The following is a 20,690-nucleotide window of genomic DNA, read 5'->3' on the forward strand; positions in this document are numbered from 1 at the left end:
TGACTAGCTTGCAGGCAGCATGGTTCTCGGGCAGGGAGAGAGAGAGAACCAACCCAAGCTACCAGGAAGCAGAGGCAACTGCACCTCCTTTGGCACTCCCTGGCTCGTTAGGATGAGCTGCTAGCAAGCACATCTGGACGTTCAGACTCGACATGATATTTGCCATATGCATGCTGGGTTAGCAAAAAACTCAGTGGGCAAACGGCAGGAGTGTTCTTCTTCTCTGTGGCTGTTGCATCCCTGTGGAAGGATAATGACAGGAAGGCTTCCAGACAGGGTTGCCTCATCAGCCACTCGGCTCATATTTTGTTTTAAAAAGCAACTTGGATTTCTTTAGTTCATATTTATATCTACCTCAAATCTGTACAGAATTCAGTGCATTGTAAATATGTGTATGAATTTGCTCCTATTAGCAAAGCGGTTGGATGCAGTGCCAAGTGAGGGGGGGGCCCTCCGGGTGTCCATAGCAGACAGATGGGCAAAGCTGGAGGGGTCTGCTCAGTTATTATTAGGTGCAGTCCTCTGCACACCAGTGATTGGGAGGAAATAAACAATGCACTTCGAAAATGGGTACAGCCTGAGGATGCGAAATGGCAAGGCCAGAGCGAAGGCAAGAACTTGGGGTTCCGGGATCCTGGCTGCAGTGGGGGGTGGGCCTTGAATCCTGAGCAGCCTCAATGCTGGGAAGGTGTTTGCCTCTGTGACCAAACGGGGGTTACTCTATGCTTTCCTGGACTCTACCCTCAGTAGAGAGATTGCTCCTAGATTTGGAACCAGACCCTCCTAAACTCCCCCCTCCCGCTTCCATCCTTGGCCCCTTGCCATGAGTTGGGCGCTCTAGTCTCTTCCCCATATCCCCCACCCCCAGGGCACACGCACAGCTCCAGCCGCCATACGTGCACACGCACGGAGAGCCCAGCCCGACCCATCTCCCTGCCCCCCCTTCCCGCCCTCCGCAGACGCAGTGGAGCATGTGCCTGCTGGAAAGGACTCAGCCCTCAATTCCTGGTTGCCATGGAAATGCCATTAGAAATTGCATTAAAAAGAAATGAAACCAGCAGCTTCTTGGCTGGCCACGAAAGGAGATCAGGGAAAGAGCATCTGTGTGCGTGCGCATGGGTGCATGTGTGTGCTTGTGCCGAGCCGATGGGGGGATCCCCCTTTCCTCATCATCAGCAGCACAGTAGCTCCCTATGGGTGCACTCTGCTCACAGGCCTGTGATGTGAATTGCTCACCAAAATGTTTAGTGACTGATTGTGTGTATCGATCTATTGTTAATGGATTTTTTGTGCTTGTTTGCTGCTCTAAACCGCCCGAGGGTCATTTATAAAGAAAAGCGGCCTATAGGTTACATCTGACTCAACAGTGAAGCTCTTCTCTCTGCTGACACCTGTACCAGGCACAGGGGCATGACGTTTTAGCAGACTTTAGCAGTGCCTTTAGCAGCTGCTAGGCAGGAAGGATTTCAACAGGTGAAGCTCCCTCCCAAACTCAGCTTGGCAAATGCTTTAAACTTGGGGGAAGGGGATATAATGTGGTCTGCTCTGAAATCAGGGTTGCTGGATCTGGAAGCAGAATGAATGGCATTTGTCTTGGACTGGGCATCACTTTGACCATTTTGCTGGGTGTGTGGGTGTGCCCTGATGGTTGCCAGGCAAGATGCAATGCCGAAATTCCTGCAGTTTTAAAATGAGGATATGGATCAAACTCCTCTAATAAGTGGATGCGGGAAGGAGAGGTCTTTGGGTCATATATGAATCACCTTTAAAGGACTTTGTTTTTAAATATCCACAACCTGGGAATTCATCAGAATTGTGCCTATTTTATAGAGCAGGAATGGTCTTGTTTTAGAAGGAATTTTCTCAGGGGAGCAGCCTAAATGCTCTCTCTTAGCAGTTCTTGGCCAGAGTTGCAAGCAAATTCAGAACCAAGATGCCCAGCACAGTTGGGGCAAAGGGGTGGAGTTGGGGGAGAGGACAGCTCCAGTCAGGGCTAGTGACAAGTTCAACAATTCGAGTCAGGGCACAGCTAATGAGGTGCTTGGGGGATGCAGCGTCTCCATGGGTGGAGACGCTTGCTGCTACTAATACCTATCACACACCTGGGTCAGCCTAACACAGGCCTGTGCATTAGGGGACGTGCAGAAAGTTTTGAGCTCAAAACGTTCCAATGCGAAATGGGCCGTTCCGAGCCGAAAATGGAAGTTCCGTGTTCCCCGAAATGGACCACCCGTCAAATGAAGTGCTTATCCGGTGGAACAACCAGCTCGACCGGTTGTTCCGATGGAACAATCCAGGCATTTGCATTCCATTCCAAGCTCGGAAAGGGACGGAAATCCCATTCCGTATACATCTCTTTCCCTACTGTGCAACTTTGGCTCTCCAGTAGCTGTTGAACTACAGTTCCCAGCATCGCTAACCTCAGTGGCCAACAGCCTGGGATGATGGGAGCTGTATTCCAATATCAGCACGAGTTGTGCAGCCCTGGTCTAACTAGGACTGAAGAGTAGCTATAGCTGTCCACTGAGAGTTGCCCCTCTAGATCAGAGCAAAATTGTGTAAAGTTGTTTTTAGTCCAGAGACCAAGGTTACCAACCTGTGGTACTCCAAGATGTTGCTGAACTACAACTCCCATAATCCCCAGCTACAATTTATCATGGTTTGGGATAATGGGAGTTGTAGTTCAGCAACATCTGGAGTACCACAGGATGGGAACCTGGTCTAGACCAACATCTTGTTTCACACAGTAGCCAACTAGATACGTCCGGAAAGCCCAGAAGCAGGGCTTGAAGGAAAGCACCTGTTGTACACATATATACTGCCTCTGAACCTAGAGGCTTTATTTAGCTGTCATAGCTGCTGATAGGTCTATCTTCCTCTGTGCATGGTCTAATCTCCTCTTTAAAGTTGACTAGAAGATCATGGCTGGGTCTCACTTTGCTTATGCTGGATCTGTTTAACTTCTGATGTTTGTACAGCACCTAGCAATTTTTGCATGCTTTATACATCTAGCAATAACACTCTGTGCTGCTCTTGTAAAAAGTGCAGCTATGAACCAGGGAGCTTTCCAGACTAGCTACTCATCAGCTGCAAAATGCCTCCATTCAGGCAAGTCACATTCAAAACATAAACAGCAGGGGGAGCAGTCTCGCAGCAACTAACAACCTGAAAAAAACAGCACCTTTTTTATGCCGGATATAAGACGTCCTAGTTCTATATCATAGCGATGGAATTCGAAACAAGGCATTGGAAATGTGAACAGTACCCTGCGGTCCACGTAGGGACTGTGGTGTCACGACGCAGGAAGGGTGGAAGGAAGCACACTTCTGAGATATGTCCTGACCCTGTTGTAGGGTCTAGTCTGGAAAGCGCCAGATGGTGTGTGTATGCTGCAGTTGTCCTTTGTCAGCACAAAACTTGGTACTGGGTGCAGAATCCTTTTTAAAAATGCAAGGCACTAGTCTTTACAGTTACAAATATGTTTGATGACATCTCAGGAAGCAAGAGGAGAGGCTGAGCAAGATTCCCTTGCCATTAGAACTGGGTACTTCCCTCCCCATATTAGGAAAAGCAAAAAAGCACATGTAATACACATCTCCCTAGTTTGTACAGTTTATGCAAGTTGCAGAATCCTATATGTTCTTAGTGTAGAACTTCAGTTTACTTTGGTGCAGAAGCCAGAAACCTGATCTGATTTGCTTTTTAATCAATAACAGCCTTTCCTTTGGGGGCTGTATTACCTGCCCCCCACCCACAGTTCTTGGGTCTGCCTCACTGCCTGAGGGACCAAGAGCATCTCCACAAAATGACTGACAAATGAAAAATCCAGGCGGCTGCTCCAGGGGAAGAAGCCAGAGCTGCCCCCACAGCAAAAATGGCATTCTTGGGCCAGATTTCTGAGCCCACTGAGATTTACACAGGCTGGAAGCAATTCCAAAAGCAGGCAGGGCTTCCAAATGGTCCCCAGCAGGACCTGCAATATCACTCCCCAGATCACCCGGAAGAAGACAGGCCTGGGGTGTGAGAGGGATACAGCCCCTCCCCACCGGCGTCTCGCCTCCTCCCATGCCCCAAGCAGCACACAAGACAGCAGACAGCTAAAAATACCCCTTCCATTTTATTTGGAATTCTCTCCTCTGCACAGGTGATTGACAGGGTCACTTAAATACATTCTCGGCCGGAACCACTGGTCTTCACTCTCCCCCTCCCGTAAGCTAGGATACTGCCCCCTGCAGGAACGAAGGGTTGCAGCAGGGGCAGCAGCCAAGCCAACAGCCTCCTGGGACCCCTCCACATCTCAGGCTGGGGCAGGCGCAAGGGGGCCACAGAGCAAGGTGGGTCAAATCGCTTTGGCTCCATTTCCAAACACAGCTGCCTCTCTTGGACACCTGTTCCTGCTTCCTCAGTGTGTCTCCCCCCCCCCCCCCCCGCCCTTGCAAGCTGACCTGTATGCTCTGGGCTCCCCTGTGGCACGCCTCCCTCCCGCACAACCCCCTGCAAGCCAGACCCAGTTCCTGCCCAAGCAGAGCTGTGCCATCTTCACCACAAGACCCTGTTACCTGAACTCCCTCCCCCCCCTCTCCACCCAGCCCCATCCCTGCTCCTTAGGCTGGCCCCACCCCAGTGCTTCTCTCTAGCAGCAGTGGCCTCCACTGCTCCTCTGAAAGCGCCCCCCCCCACACACCCCTCCGTAGCTCAAGGCCTACCCTAAAGGACTGGAGTTTACAGTGGGCTCCAACAGCAACAGTTCTGAGCCCCGTCACATTTACGCTATTGCCACCCACCCACCCCGCCCCATGATTTCTCCTCTCCGCCCCCTCTGCTGCTGGCTTCACCCAGCTGCAGCCAAGTTAAAGTGCCTAAATCCAAGCCAAGGAGAGGTGTAGCAGCAGATGCTGCTGCATGTCAGGGGCCAGCAAGATGCTGCTGCATGTCAGGGGCCAGGGAGATGATTGACTGGCAGGGAGGGCGGGGGAGGCCCTTAAGAAAGAGGGGAGATTTGGCACAGCAGATGCTAAGGGTTTAGAAAGGCGGATGGGCCAGAGCAAGGGGTGGGGGGCGTTGGCAGAGGGGAGAAGGAACCAGCTCATCCTTGGGTAGCCGTGGAGCAAAGGGTGGGTGACACACGGAGACGGGAACGGCAGCGGAAGGGCATATCAAAAATACAAAAAGGATCTCGTGGCCTGCTCTGGTCCACTGCCCGCCCCGAGCGAAGTCTGCTGGTTTCTCAGTTTGGCACAAGTTGATGCTGGCGGGGCTGCGGCACAGATGCAGCTGACGTGTGTGTGTTTGTGTGTGTGTGTGTTTGTGTTTAACTGGCTTTATCAAGAACACTTAGTTTAAAATCTTTACAAAGGACAAAACACAGCGTCTCCGTTAGTGTTTAAAGAACTAAACGATCTGCTTAAAAAACGTCTTTTGGAAAGAAACGGACAGACAGTGTCTCTGCAACATGAAAGAGCATGGGGTGAGGTGGGGGCATCGGGCAGCGCTGGGTGGGCCCGGCACCAAGCCCCGGCTAGCCAAGCCCAGCACCAGGGGCTGAGGGTGCCAGACCGCACCCGGCCGGTGCTCCCGGGCCTGGTGCCAGCAACTCCAAGCAGCTGCCTAGCATGGCGAATCGGCCTGCAGGAGCCTGTTTCCACGGCACTTGGATTGATCAATCTCTGGCGGGGGGGGGAGGAGGGCGTGGCAGGAAAGCCCCGCCCGGAGGGGGCCACTACGGCCCCTGGGCAGAGTCTGGTGGCTCCAGGAGGGACCCGCAGGGAGCCCCCCCCCCCCCCCGGGCCGCCGCCACCACCGCCTCACAGCCTCTCTCCTCCTGTGCAGCGTCTGGCTGGCCCTCGGAGAAAGTTCTGCCCCCTCCTCGGCTGGGCTCTGCCCCGCTTGGTCAAGACGGGTCCCGCTGGGCACAAGGAGAGTCGAAGCACTTGATGCCAATGAAATCCCCAGAGAGCGGAAGAGCCAGCCAGCCCGCCCGCCGGCCGGCCGGCCAAGGGCGCTTGCCCGCCCCGCCTGACTGGGCAGCGCCAGGTCCGGTGAGGGTGAAGCATGTGCACGGGAGTTGGGGGGGGTGCCCTGCGCAGCTATACCCGGGTGGTGGAGTGTGAGTGGGGGAGCCCAGTACTGCTGAAGCTGGCCGCAAAGGTGTTGTAGGGGTGCAAGGTCTGCAGCCCCACCAGGGAGTTGGGGATCATGGTGATGGTGTTGGGCGTCATCAGGGGGATGTCGTCCGGCGAGCGGCGCAGCGTGAGGGTGTAGTCGGGCAGGGCGGTGAGGCGGAGGGCGTCGTGGGGGGTCACCGCCTCGCAGTCTCCGTGGTGGGTCTGGTTGGCCTGCAGCGAGGGCATCTCCTCCTCCGGCGTGTGGCCGATGTCGTTGGCGGCCGCGGTCCGCTGCGGGCTGGGCTGGCGGTGGGTGTCCTGCCGGCGCTTGTCCTTGCGGTAGTAGAGGGCGGCGAAGGCCAGGACGTTGAGGAAGAGCAGCGAGGCCCCCACGGCGATGGTGACGCTCAGCTCCGTGGAGTAGTCCCGGGGGTTCTCCACCAGCAGGGTGCCGGCCCCGTCCTGCTCGGGGTTCCACTTCTCCTGGGAGCCCTCGCTGGTGTAGGCGGTGGAGATGGCAGGCCGCTTGGTGCTCCAGGCTTTGCCGTTGGGCCGGCGGGTGATGTGCGAGTTCTGGGTGGTGTCCGGAGGCGGCACCTTGGTGGTGGTGGAGGTGTAGTGGAACATGTCATGGAGGTTGTAGAGGTGTGGGACCAGGTGCTTCCAGAAGGCAACCTTGGTGGCCCGGTAGTGGTCGCGCACCCGGGGCTTCAGGCCGATGTGCAAGTAGAGCTGGTCACGGGGGTGGTACTTGGACCACGCCACCTCCTCAAAGCGGTTGGCCTTGGTGTGGATGAATTTGGTGTCCTGGGGCACTGGCTTGTTGGGATCCCTAAGAGAGAGAGAAACCAACCGTCAGCAATGAACTGCACTTGGACAAAGGGCTTATCTGATCTGACCATGTGCAAGTGATGCCTGTTCAGCCTGCTGGGAGCCAAAGCAGAGATACTGAGCAGATGTGCTTTAAACAAAAACAAAAACTTGTGAATATGGCTAGTTTGAATGACAGGCTCTAGAAATATGGCTCTTTGATCTGAACGATCATCTGGCTGCATAAAAGTAAAGTTGTGCCGTCAAGTCAGTGTCAACTCCTGGCGCCTACAGAGCCCTGTGGTTGTCTTTGGTAGAATACAGGAGGGGTTGACCATTGCCATCTCCCGCACAGTGTGAGATGATGATGCCTTTCAGCATCTTCCTGCATCGCTGCTGCCCGATATAGGAAACATACCAGCGGGGATTCGAACCAGCAACCTCTGGCTTGGTAGTCAAGCCATTTCCCCGCTGCGCCAACCATCTTAGTCAATTTTCTACGTAAACTGCTCTGATAACTTTTAAAGCGGTATATAAATATCTGCTAAACAAACAGACAAACAAATAAATAAATACCACCACCACAATACAAGGCTTTTCTCGGGGAGAGACATTTGAAGCTGCCTTCTACCAAGCCAGAGCAATGCCCTGAACAGCAAGGTCTCATAGAGGGTGGAGGTCACTTTCCCCACATTACCTGCCTGAGATCCTTTCAACTGGGCGCTTTCCAAACTTACACCCTAGAACAACAGTAAAATGCTTCAGCTTGGCAGGGTCGTATTGAAATCGATCCCCAGAGTCTTAAACTCCTACAACGGGAAAATACAGCTATTTTTCTGCAACGGACTTGCAACGTCGTAGCACTAAATCGCTAAGATAAAATCCGAACTAAGGCATCGGAAACTGAACGGCACCTTGCTGTCAGCGCAGGGACTGCAGTGTCACCACGCAGGAAGCATGAAGCACACTTTGGAGAGGAGAGCTGGTCTTGTGGTAGCAAGCATGACTTGTCCCATTAGCTAAGCAGGGTCCACCCTGGTTGCATTTGAATGAGAGACCACACGTGAGCACTGTAAGATATTCCCCTCAAGGGATGGAGCCGCTCTGGGAAGAGCAGAAGGTTCCAAGTTCCCTCCCTGGCAGCATCTCCAAGATAGGGCTGAGAGAGGTTCCTGCCTGCAACCTTGGAGAAGCCGCTGCCAGTCTGTGTAGCCAGTACTGAGCTAGATAGACCAATGGTCTGACTCAGTATATGGCAGCTTCCTATGTTCCTATCCATAGTGACACTGTGGTAAGGGTTAATCTGGAAAGCGCCCTGGAGATGCTGCCAGGGATTGGCGCGGGGACCTCTGGCACTAAAACTAGGGGCTCTGCCGTTCTCACCCTCCTGCTCAGTCCCTGAATGAATGAATGCCTTTTACTCTCCAAAGTGACTTTTTGGGGACAACAATGCAGAATCTCAGTTGCATGTAATTGCGGAGATAGGAGGGACACACCCTTGATGTGCCATGGTCCAGACTTTCAACATACAGTTTGCCACAGCAGAAAGTGTTTGTGATGGTGGTGGGGGGAGAAACACGCAGCCTGGACATAGCACAGACCTGAGTTGACCTCAGGAGGAACCCTACCCTGTCTTGGCGAAGTTCGTCCAGTAGGTCATGACCACGGCGCTCAGCATGACATCGTTCTTGGAAAAGTTGCAGGGAAAGAGGTCAGTGGGGCCAATCATGGGGATCCCAAAGACATAAGGGACCTCGTCCCCGTGGGCAGCGTCGGACCAGGGTGGCTTCATGAGGCTCTGGCAGTGGTGATAGAAGGCGTAGAAATACGTGGGGGAGCCATAGCGGGCGTGCAGATCAGCGGTTACCACCGATGGCTCCACCCACTGGTGGTCGGTGAAGAGAGCCACAAGGGTCTTCCGGCGCGTCTCAGGGTTGTCCCGGTCGGCCCAGTCTGTGTACATGAACTTGATGGTCTCCCGCAGCGTATCTTTGCCCTCTGGGTAGCCGTACAAGTTGTCCACAAAATTGGACACGGAGTAGTCAAAATCGCTCCCCGAGACCCCATCATCCGGGTCGACCACACCCTCCACAAACTTGAGCCCCTCGCCCTGATTGACGCCCAGCATGATGTCATAGTTGAGGAACTCGCCCTGCTCCATGAGTATCTCCGGGTCGTCTGGGATGACGTCTCCATCAATGACCGGCCCGAAGGCCACGTGGTAGCGGGCCGGCTGGATGTCCTGCTCCACCAGCTCCTTGGCGCTCTTTTGCCGCAGACAGTCCACCATGTCCACTGTGTCGAGCACGTTGCAGCCCACTTTGTCTGCCAACAAGCTGGTGTACTTCACTGGCTGGTAGTTGACCGCCCAGCTGGAGAGCGCCGAGCCGCTTTGGATGATGGCTCTCTGGAAAAGACCTGCCGGGGAAACACAAGCAAGAGAAGGTGTGAGCACCGGGCTCAGCCCAGCAGGAGGGAAAGTGCCCCCAGCTCTTCCCCACAACGTGGAACCCGTCCACCTCAGCCTTGGCAGGAAGTTAGTCCTGAAGCTGTACCCAGGTGCTGCTGCTGGCTGCAGGCCTGGTTCAAGTCCCACTTCTGATGCTCAGGGAATACAAGAAACAGGGGACTGTAGCCACGACCCCATCTTTTCTCACCCCACTCCAGGAGAAATGAGGGTACCATCTCCTATGAGCAACGCCACCCTGGCTGCAGCTGTGTTTTGGGCCTGCTGCCTGGCAATGCTTTATAGGAACATAGAAAGCTTCCCTTTACTTGGCCCCTCGTAAAAAACACCCCACACAGAGGATCAGGGACATTCCTCCCCTCCGCCCACCACCCCAATGCAGGGGAAAGACCATTGCTCCATCCAGCTCAGCCTCATCTACACTGACTGGCAGTGACTCTCCAAGGATTCAGGCAAGTTTTCCAGCCCAACCTGGCAGGCAATGCTGCCGGGACTGAACTCTGGATCGTCTGCACGCGCAGCAGATGCTCTAGCACTGAGCTACGGACTCTCCCCATCCTCCTTCCAGGTCTGCGGCATCAGCGTGAGTCTCCCCCTCGCTCCGTTCCCACTAATCCATGGCCAGTGCCGCCACATTCAGCCGAGGCTGGGCCCAGTTCCCGCCCACGCCGCCCGTCACCATGATGAGCCATGCGGGGAGAGGGATCGCTGGCACCTTCCTGGCTCCTCTGCCCTGCCCCGCCCCTCTGTATGCAGAGCTGCAGCGTGGGGGTTAATGAAGCCCCCTGTGCCACTTAACCCTGCGTTTTCCGCGGGGAGCAGCCCTCACTTCCTGCCCAGCTGGGCCCCGCTCTGTGCCAATGCGGGCTGAGAGAGCAATGCAGTCCCTGGGGGCACAAAGAGGCCTTTTAGCTGGAGGGAACACAAGAGGCCAGGGACGCAGGGCCTAGGAAGCGGGCCCACAAAGGGCCTGGGGCTGGCAGAGGAATGCTGGGCCGGGTGCCAAGGCCCCTTCCCGGCGGCATGTCCCTGGAATACAAAAAGGCCCCAGGAAACGCAGCTTCTGCAGCTGAGGCAGGAGGGAGGGGGTAGAGGGCACCGTTTCCTTCTCAGTGGCGGCGGCGGCGGCAGCAGCAGCAGCTCCCCCCAGATCTCAGCCTTGGCCCCTCGTCAACACCACCCCACACAGAGGATCAGGGATCCTCTGCAAAAACACTCCACCCACTGTATACCTCCCGCCGGGTGCTCTCCACGCCTGGCCTAACATTTCTCTCACTGTGGTGGGGAAATGGGAATCCACTTCGGGGGCATCCCCTGAGTCAAAGGGGATGTCCCAATTGGCTGGCTGGCGCACCCTACGCCCTGGGCTAGTTCTGGCCATCATTAGCGGGGTGGGAGGAGCGCCCTAGCCAGTTTCGGGAGCTATGTGGCCTCCCCATTTGTGACAGTCTGCGAGAAGGGGGTGTGTGGTGCTTGCACGCGAGGCTCCTGCAGGGTAGGACAGCACCATCCTACTCAGTTGTCATGCCCAGCAGCTGAACGAGATAGGACGGAGAGTCTCCCATGCAGACACTCCCGTGGACTATCATAACTGGGAGCATGCACAGCTCCCAAAACTGGGTAGGATCAATAGCGGCTCATCCCAACAAGCCCGGGGTGGGGGCAGCCAAAGGAGGCAGTGTGGGTTGCTCCTCTCTCCCGCCCTGTGCTGCCTGCAGGCTGGCCATTCATCAGGTAGAGCTGTGTGTTTAACCAAGCAACCTGAGCTGTTGCTGGGAAGCAGAGGCAACAGGGCCTCTTTTGGTGCCCGCCTGGCTCCTTAGGACCAGACACTGCTGGTCCTAATGAGTGTCCTGCCTAGTTAATGATTGCCAGATCTGGCTTACTGACTTTCAGGTACCTTCTGAGATGCATCACATCTTGCCCTAGCCAATGTAGTTTTTTGGGTAGCTGTGACTCTGGAAGGCCCCCAGTTTGAATCTCGCCTCTGCTGTGAATACATGGGGTGACCTGTGCCCCTCCCTCTCAGCCTTCCATTTGCAATGCAGGGATAACTGCACTGGTCTACCTTACAGGGTTATTGTCAGTTACTGAGATCATGCACGGAGAAACCTTGCAAAGTGTGCTGTGTCCAGGCGGAGAGGGTTACCTTCTGCCTCTACTCCAGGATTCCTGGTGGGAACATTGAGTGCCTCCCTCAACCACAGGAACATAGGAAGCAGCCATAAAAGTCAGACCATTGTTCTATCTAGCTCAGTATTGTCTTCACAGACTGGCAGCTGCTTCTCCAAGCTTGCAGGCAGGAGGCTCTCTCAGCCTTATCTTGGAGATGCTGCCAGGGAGGGAACTTGGAATCTTCTGCTCGTCCCAGAGCGGCTCCATCCCCTGAGGGGAATATCTTGCAGTGCTCACACTTCTAGTCTCCCATTCATATGCAACCAGGGCAGACCCTGCTTAGCTAAGGGGACAGGTCATGCTTGCTACCACAAGACCAGCTCTCCTCTCCAGCGGAGCGTGGTGGGACACGTGCAGGCAGCTGTAAAATCTCCCCACTCAGATCTTACCTAAGTCAAGAACACGGTTGGCAGCACTCAGGCAAAATAACCTCACCTGCTTCCGTTACCCTTGTCCCCTTAGCTAAGCAGGTTCTGCCCTGGTTGCATATGAATGGGAGACTAGAAGTGTGAGCACTGAAAGATATTCCCCTCAGGGGATGGAGCCACTCTAGAAAGAGCAGAAGGTCCCAAGTTCCCTCCCTGGCAGCATCTCCAAGATGAGGCTGAGAGAGATTCCTGCCTGCAACCTTGGAGAAGCCACTGCCAGTCTGTGCAGACAATACTGAGCTAGATGGACCAATGGTCTGACTCAGTATATGGCAGCTTCCTATGTTCCTATCTTTGATACAGGGGGAATAATGATACTGGCCTGCCTTACATGCCTGTAGTATGCATACAAAAATGTATGCATGGAGCTGTTTGAAATCTAGGGAAGTGCGATATATGGGTGCATGCACACCACCCTAAACTCCTTGCAGGAAAGACAGAATAAAGCTTTGTGGAGGGGTGGGATGTAGAAGCAATGCAGGAAGTTGCTGTATACCAAGTCAGGCCATTGGTCCGTCTAGCCCAGTATTGTCTTCACAGACTGGCAGCAGCTTCTCCAAGGTTTCAGGCAGGAGTCTCTCCCAGCCCTACCTGGAGATGCTGCCAGGGATTGAACCTGGGACCTTCTGCATGCAAGCAGATCCTCTACCATGGAGCCACAGCCTTGTCCCCTATGGGGAACATCTTACAGCGCTTACAAGTAGTCTCCCATCTAAAAGCAAACCCAGGCAGATCCTGCTTAGCAAAGCGAACAATCCACGCTTGCTACCACAAGACCAGCTGTCCTCCCCAGACCAGCTGTCCGCCATCCAAGGGGGAGAACAGCTTGGACCAGGGCTGTGACATTGTGGGGCGGGGGGTGAACCCCCTCCCCAGTGCTGCAGCCCCATTCGAAGCCCCTCCCTACTCCCTTGCTTGGCTTTAACCCCAGAAAAAGGGATCATCAGGGGATCTAGTCACGTCCTGTCTCGCTGGGCCCTCAGGGACTTGACACATCCTCTTTCTTGGAGCTCCTGACCAAAGTGGCTCCTTCGGTGTGACTCATCTCATGTCTCTGCCTTGCTGGATGCCGTCCTGAAAGCTTTGTGCTGTCTCCTTGTATACACATCCTTTGCCGCACGTACTGCTCCCCATTTCCTGTGCGTTTGCCTTTTCAATTTCCAGGCTGTTCACAGTCTCCTTGTACAAGGCATCAGCCCCTTGGGATGTTTCTGGGCTGTCATTAGCATCAGAATCCCGGAGGGGCGCGGGGGGGGGGAAACAGGCTGTGTCTGCTATCGCTCTTTAGAAGTCCCACCCCCAGGGGCTTCTCACCTCTTCCCTGCCTTTGTTTCTGTCCATCTCCAGGACTCAATTCCTCCTTCTCTGCTGAAACCTGCTCTACAAAAATTCATGTCCTTTCTTGCCAAATAATGAACACCTCCCTGCTCTTTGCACCGTGAAAGAGAACAGCAGAACATCAACAACGTGCTGTTCACGTTTGTGTGGAACACAGCAGCAACCACTCCACATTTAATGTACGCTGATGGCATGTTGACCTTGGGGATCCAAGGAAGGTTTTGGCCTCCTGGCTTCAGCTTCGATTTCATATCTCTGACTTTTGCATTTGACAAGAAGCATGGTTTGGAAGAACCTTGCCCACAGAAGCTTGCCCACAGAAGCTTGCCCACAGAAGCAAGACCTGGATTCATCCAGCTATCCAGACCCCTTCCAGATGCACGGATTCTACCTAAAAGCTATGCTTGCCCAGAGACGGCTAGTTTCTCAACCAAGCTTATGGAGAGAAAGGCTCACTGATGGGCCTGCAGCAACTTGTGTGTCAGTTGTGGTAGCAAGCATGACCTGTCCCCTTAGCTAAGCAGGGTCTGCCCTGGCTGCATATGAATGGGAGACTACATGTGTGAGCACTGAAAGATATTCCCCTCAGGGGATGGGGCTGCTCTGGGAAGAGCTTCTGCATGTGGGAGGTTCCAAGTTTCTCCTTCGCATCTCCAAAATAGGGCTGAGGCAGATTCCTGCCTGCAACCTTAGAGAAGCCGTTGCCAGTGTGTAGGCAATATTGAGTTAGATGGACCAGTGGTCTGACACAGGTATGGCAGCTTCCTATGTCTTTCTCTACGGTGGCAGCTAGAGATGGGGCCGTTTCAGTAACGATGCTCAAATAAGACCACTCCTCCCAGCTAGGGCCACCTGGCACCAACTCTGCTGTCTTTAGGTTTCCAGGGAAGTCTCCCTTGAGCCGTCAATGGGGTGTGAAAGTCTTTTTAATTGCCTTTCACTATCTCGTGCATTTGGAATTTTATCTCCTGTTTTTATTGTTTCTTTGCATTTTAGTGTTATTTTTTTTGTCAGCCACCTTGAGGCTTTTTTGTGTGCAAAAAGCAGGACAGAAATACTCCAAGTCAATACATGGCTGGAAGCGAACTTTAAGAGGCCGCCTAGGCAACCCCTTGCTCTGAGGCCAGCCTAAAACAAGTGAACCAGAAGTTTCTCTCTGGGCTGCTCCTAAAGGCCTTGCCTGGGCGGGGGGTACATTATACCTCTTGTTAACCTGCTCTAGTGTTTTGCCATCCACACATCACAATATTAAGGATCTCCCAAGAGTCAGAATTAGACGCAAATACATAACTGTATTTCCACCGTTCTTATTTGTTTAAAGTAGCACTGGAGGGGAGTCCGCTTGGGGCCATGGAGCATGTAAGGAGGGTTAGCCCTTTCCCCCTGCACTGCAGCCATGATGAAAATCCTCGCCCCCACCACGAGCTGCTATTTGCTTTGGGAAATGCAACTGGCACCAATGGCAGCTTCCCTCCCAGGGCGAAGAGGGACTTTGGGGGAGCAGATTTTTGTGCGGAAGCAGCACAGGGGGGAAAGGGTTGGAACACCTCCCATCCATGCCACAGTTCTAATTCCAATCACCTCTGCAACAGCTGTTAGAAAGAAAGAAAGAAAGAAAGAAAGAAAGAAAGAAAGAAAGAAAGAAAGAAAGAAAGAAAGAAAGAATTACTATTGGGTCCTTAGTTTGACCCCAAGAGAAATACCTGTGACAGTCTGCTCCTTAAAAATGTGCGCTAAAGAGTTCTGCAGCACTCCAACTTGCTGTGCATGAGCCCAGAGGTGGACACATTCTGCCACACATGAGAAAGATTTCAGGGAGGAGTCTCTCCCAGCCCTTCCAGGAGATGTTGCCAGGGACGTCAAAGTGGATGTTATACCACTGGGCTTCGGGCCCCATCCCCAAGGGGACGATCTTGCAGCACTTACATGCAGACACCCATTCAAATGCAAACCAAGGCAGACTCTACTTAGCAAAGGGGACAATTCATGATCACTACCACAAGACCAGCTCTCCTCCTTGGTATTGTGCGCTCCGCCCTGAACTGTGGGTTGCTGCTTTTGCTCAATGCAACTATCCCTTCTCTTGGATGGTTAACTTTGCTAGCCAGGGAAGAGAGCTGGTCTTGTGGTAGCAAGCATGACTTGTTCCCTTAAGCTAAGCAGGGTCCGCCCTGGTTGCATACAAAAGGGAGACTAGAAGTTTGAGCACTGTAAGATATTCCCCCCTTAGGGGATGAAGCTGCTCTGGGAAGAGCAGAAGGTTCCAAGTTCCCTCCCTGGCATCTCCAAGATAGGGCTGAGAGAGATTGCTGCCTGCACCCTTGGAGAAGCCGCTGCCAGTCTGTGTAGACAATACTGAGCGAGCTGGACCAATGGTCTGACTCAGTATATGGCAGCTTCCTATGTTCCATGAAGCACCAAGGCAGAGAGGGCTGTTTTCATTGAGGCAATCCCAGAAGCAGGCATTTCTCTTCTTTATTTACAGTAGCATGGAAAAGCATCTGCTACTTCCCTCCCTGCTGCCTCGCACCCTCTGGGACCCCCACATGCCATGAGCAAATCCTCAGCTAGCTCCATCCTACCGAGGCTGGTTCTCCTCCCCTGGATGGCTCAGAAGCCTGTTTGTTTCCCCAGTGGCTGGTGCCTGGCCTGCCGTCTCATACATATTCTTGCCAGCTCCATTTGCTAGCAAATGAGAGTTCAGTCCCTCGCTCAAGCTACATGCTTTATATAGGCTGAACACCAGCAAGAAGAGAAGCTGCAGAAACCCTCCCAGTGAGTGCTAGCTGGTTTAGGAGCGTTCGTGGGGCAGCTCTAAAGCCAGGCCTCCACCCTGCAGGCAGATATTCAACTGGAGTTCAAGGCACTAGAGCAATGACAGGAGAGAGCCTGGTCCCTGATGGGTTTTGCGTGTGATGATGCACTAAGAAATGGCTCCCCAGCGCCAGCCCACAAACACACCCCTCCCTTCCCAATCAGCCGCGTACTAGACAACCCTTGATTAATATAACCATCTGACCTTGCCACACTCCCTTCTTGCTAATTCATTTCCCACTTATGTATTCCACTAGCATACGCAGATTTACACATAAACACCTTGGAAGATCCATGCCGTTAAAGGCATGCTTTGGGGTACAAAAAAGGGAATGCTCTCCTGTCCTCAGGCTTCCATCTGCACCCCTGTGTGCAAACATATGGACCATAAAGCCGCTCCAATGGAGGGGAGTAAAAGTCTGTCTAGCCCAGCATCCTGCCCCCACAGTGGCCCCCTAGACACCTCCAGGAAGCAAGACCTGAAGGAAGTAGCAGTCCCTTGCTGATGCTTCCTAGCAGCTGGGATTCAGAGGTAACTTATTTTACATTGCCTCTGAACATGGAGGTTCCACTTAACCAACATGCTTAATAGCTATTCACTCGGAGGTAGCGTATAGCCATCAAGACTAGCAGCCACTGATAGACTTGTCCTCCTGCTTAAAGCCATCTAAGCTGGTGGCCATCACCACACGCAGTGGCAAAGAATCCCATAGATTAATTGCGCGCGATGTGAAAACATACTTCCTTTTTGCGGTCCTAAATTTCCTGGCAATCGGTTTCATGGGATGACCCCTGGTCCTAGTGTTGTGAGAGAGGGAGGAAAAATTGTCCCTATCCACACCATGCGTAATTTTACAAACCTCTATCATGTCTCCCCTTAGTCACCCTTTTGTCTAAACAAAGAAGCCCCAAATGTTACAGCCTGACCTCATAAGGAAAACAGGATTGGAGGGTGGAGGCCTCTTCGCCATTCCTGCTTATGTGAAGTGTATGCTGCAGAGGAGATGCCTTATGAGGAGGGCTCATAATGTTGAGGGAGGGCATAATCTGTCCAAAAGATCTCATTGAACAGTGATGGGAAAGTTCCCCCCCCCCGAACCTATGAGACTCAGTCAAAGCTGACAGGACTGGACTAGATGGACCAATGGCTTGATTCAGTATCAAGCGCCTTCATGTGTTCATTAGGTCAAGGGGGTCTCACCGTTGGGTCCCAGATGTTGCTGAACTACAACTCCCACCAACCCCCAGCTTTCGGCCATTGTGGCTGAGGATGATGGATGTTGCAGTCCAACATCATTTGGGGACTCAAGGGGGGTCATTAGACCCCCCTGCATTAGAGAAAATTGGGTTTAGCTGGTGCCCACAATGCCTTTGATAGCCTGGCCTCAAATTGACCCTGACAGTTTCTGTAGTACCGGCCTCACCCTGTCCCGTCAGCCCGGAATTCCTTTTCCGCTGAAAACTGGATTTCTTCCAGTCCCAGGATTTTCTTTTTTCCAGAGCCAGGATTGATAGCGGGCCAGAATGCATGGCCTTTAGCCTGATTATGACTCTTGGGCACCGCATTAGTCAGTTCTACAGATTCCATGGAAGAAAAAGCAGATACTTGGTTCACTTAGTCATGGATGGGAAGCTTCCAGCCCTGTTTACAAGGTCGCTGGGAATCATCGGGCAGGCCCTCCCAGTTCTCTGCACACACTGAGCACAACCGTCTCACAACAGGCCTGTTCTGTGGCTGGGGCTATTGGGCTTGAAAGATGCCTTTGCAGCAGTTTTAACCCCGATTGGCCTTTGCTATTTCATGGGCCATCAAGCTGTTTCCCATCACTGCAACCAACTTCCCCTGCAGCCATTTTGCAGCAGCTGGTTCTTTAGTACAGCTCTCTTCATCCTTCCGGAAAGGACCATCAAGGTCTCAGTACCTTGAGAATGTCTTGTGCCCCCTTCTTCAGCTACTGCCCCATGGGCATCTGGTCCTATCCAGACCCTCAGGCCTTCTCTTCCTTTTTTGCTACCCACACAGCCTCCCACCTGCCCACTCTTTCCGTCAAGACACCTTCCTCTCCCACAACTGAACTCCACAGCCAAGCCCTTCCTGGCGAGAAGTCCACGCATTCTGCAAACCCATTCAATTGGATTTGATTGGGTCCAGCACAGGGTGCCCAAGGCAGCACCCTAAGAACGATCTTCATTAAAGACCCGTAAACAGGGTCTCTCTTTCCAGCCAAGGATTTGGTACACCCCCTACTTCACTCCGTTACTGCAGCCTTCACTTTTTAACAAGCATTTTAAAAAACGGAGTGCATTTTCAGCTAGATTCCTCGTTAATGTCATCGGCTGATTTCTTTATAAACAGGCAATTGTCCTGGGCACTTGCCGTTTCCCCAAACAGTCCTATTGCAATACTTGTTTCCCTCTTCCCTGCCTTTTGAGGAGAGGAGCACATTTTTTCTTTTAAACACCTGTGCAATTGTACATATTCAGCATATTTTTTTAAAAAATATTATTTTTTAAACAAAGAAAGAAAAGAAACTTGTCATTCTAAGAGGAGGAAATGCATATCAATGGGAGGTGCAGAGAAGCAAAGATACGTAAGTTCTGGGCGGTATAGAAATATGCTAAATAAATAAAGGTGAAGGAGCATCTGGCTCTCACTCGTATGGGTGGAGGCAGACAGAAGCCCAGTCGTTTTGGGAGAAAACTCCCGTCTCTGCCATTCCTGGTGGCGCAGTGGTAAAACTGCTGCCCTGTAACCAGAAGGTTACAAGTTCGATCCTGACCAGGGGCTCAAGGTTGACTCAGCCTTCCATCCTTCCGAGGTCGGTCAAATGAGTACCCAGAATGTTGGGGGGCAATATGCTAAATCATTGTAAACCGCTTAGAGAGCTTCCAGCTATAGAGCGGTATATAAATGTAAGTGCTATTGCTATTGCTATTCCATTTCACTTGGAGGACAGGACACTGGCAGATGGGGCGGGGTGGGCCCCCACGGCTCTCTTACCTTCAGAGTGGTGCGACAGCGTGAGGAGGCTCACACAGGAGGCGCCAATGCCTGACCCAAAGACAGTGATGCGCAAAGGGTCACCGCCAAAGAAGGCAATGTTTTCGCTGATCCAACGCAGCGCCTGGATCTGGTCCAGCAGCCCATAGTTGCCCTTGGCGGCCTGGTCTCCTGTGCTCAGGAACCCTGTAGGGCAAGCAGAGAGTGGGTCACAGGGGCACCCCCGCCTCCAGGATAACCCAGGCCCATCCTCACCCCGCCCCTCATGCCCCAATAAACCCACTGCCAAAGGCAAACACTATGGGACTCGATTCTTCAGCTGCAACTGTTGGGGTCAAGGTATGCACATGCACCCTCGACATGGTGGAGCTTCCTCAAGGGAGCCATGTGCAGCCCACTCTGCATGCAGCAGACACTCCCTATCCCTACCTGTGGCAAAGGGGTTGTTTGGATACAAGGACAAGCACCGTCTCGCTTGCTGCACACGGGGCTGAGCAACATGGCGGGCAGTGCTTGTGGCGGGGTCAGTCCAGATAAGCCAGCTGCTAGTTGGCGGTGAAAGGAGAGCAGCCAGCCAAGCTGGGCACGGAGGACAGGGGACTCCTGGTCTCGAGATAAAATCTAGACCTTTGTTCCCCGAGCTGGGCCTGGTCTCCTCGGCCAGCTTGGGCCTGGAAAGGCCTCGCGAGCATGCTGAGGAGAGAAAAGGCCCCCACACCTCTGCCTCTGCCAGGCTTTTTTCTTATTTGGGTACCTGGAAAGGCCTAGCCAGCCTGCTGAGAGGATTTTTTCACTGTCTTGAGTGATTTTTAAATATTTGAGATTTATACGCTTTGTATTTAGACTTCATGATGAAGCTGCTTCGAAGGCGGTTTGGAAACACTGGACTAGATTTGTTGAACAGCTAATAAACAGAGCTCCCTTGGGGCCCTTGGCACCCCACCACCGCCAGATCGGATGATCTGACCCATTTTGGAAGCTGGCCATTTCCGTTGGGCTCCCCAGCCAGACCAAACGGCCCCCATCCACTGACCAAAATCAGCTGTAGATCCCGGGATCTACAGCTGCACCAAGAGGTGGGCATAGCCCTCCGCCCCCCCCAAAAATCTGCAATGGAGACAAGAGGCCCTCAGGTGGGGGAGAAGGGGGCAGGACACAGCACAGCGCCAGAACAGCATGGCAGAAGTCGCTTCCCCGGGGTGAGGAAAGGTCTGGCCTGCTAACGGCTGCAAGGAACTGCTGCGCTTGGCCCTGGCAGTGCTGCCGCTCCCCCCACCCTCGGAGCGTGCCCATCAGTCTGCTTCCACCAATGGCTCAAGCCGCACCAGGGCGGAGTGGGGCGGGGGGAGAGAAATGGGACACAGAATACTCCCTTTGGTGCAGCTCATTAGCCGCGCTTGCCAGGCGGTGCAAGAGGCGGCGATGAGTAAACACGTTTATTCAATATGTAACTGCAGATCAATATTTGCTCTGTGCTGTGCCAGGATGTGCAAATGAGACAGAATTCCCAAGCAGGGGGCACGGGCAGTCCTCCTGCCAGGCCGGGCCACAGA

At 53.4% G+C, this 20,690-nt stretch overlaps 1 protein-coding gene across 4 annotated transcripts in view; it reads right to left on the bottom strand.

Annotated features, from left to right (window-relative positions):
- Positions 1 to 4,098: 4,098 nt before the first annotated feature.
- Positions 4,099 to 20,690, bottom strand: part of NLGN3 (neuroligin 3) — a 56,829-nt gene continuing 40,237 nt past the window's right edge. For all 4 annotated transcript variants that reach the window (XM_053273801.1, XM_053273802.1, XM_053273803.1 and 1 more), the window contains 3 exons: positions 19,138 to 19,323; positions 8,543 to 9,332; positions 4,099 to 6,936 (listed from right to left, as the gene is read on the bottom strand). In XM_053273801.1, the coding sequence (XP_053129776.1) occupies positions 6,087 to 6,936; positions 8,543 to 9,332; positions 19,138 to 19,323 (1,826 nt within the window). In that variant the 3' untranslated portion in view covers positions 4,099 to 6,086. The remainder of the gene's footprint in view (positions 6,937 to 8,542; positions 9,333 to 19,137; positions 19,324 to 20,690) is intronic.

Source organism: Hemicordylus capensis, chromosome 11 (genome assembly GCF_027244095.1).
Source record: "Hemicordylus capensis ecotype Gifberg chromosome 11, rHemCap1.1.pri, whole genome shotgun sequence".
Taxonomy (NCBI): domain Eukaryota; kingdom Metazoa; phylum Chordata; class Lepidosauria; order Squamata; family Cordylidae; genus Hemicordylus; species Hemicordylus capensis.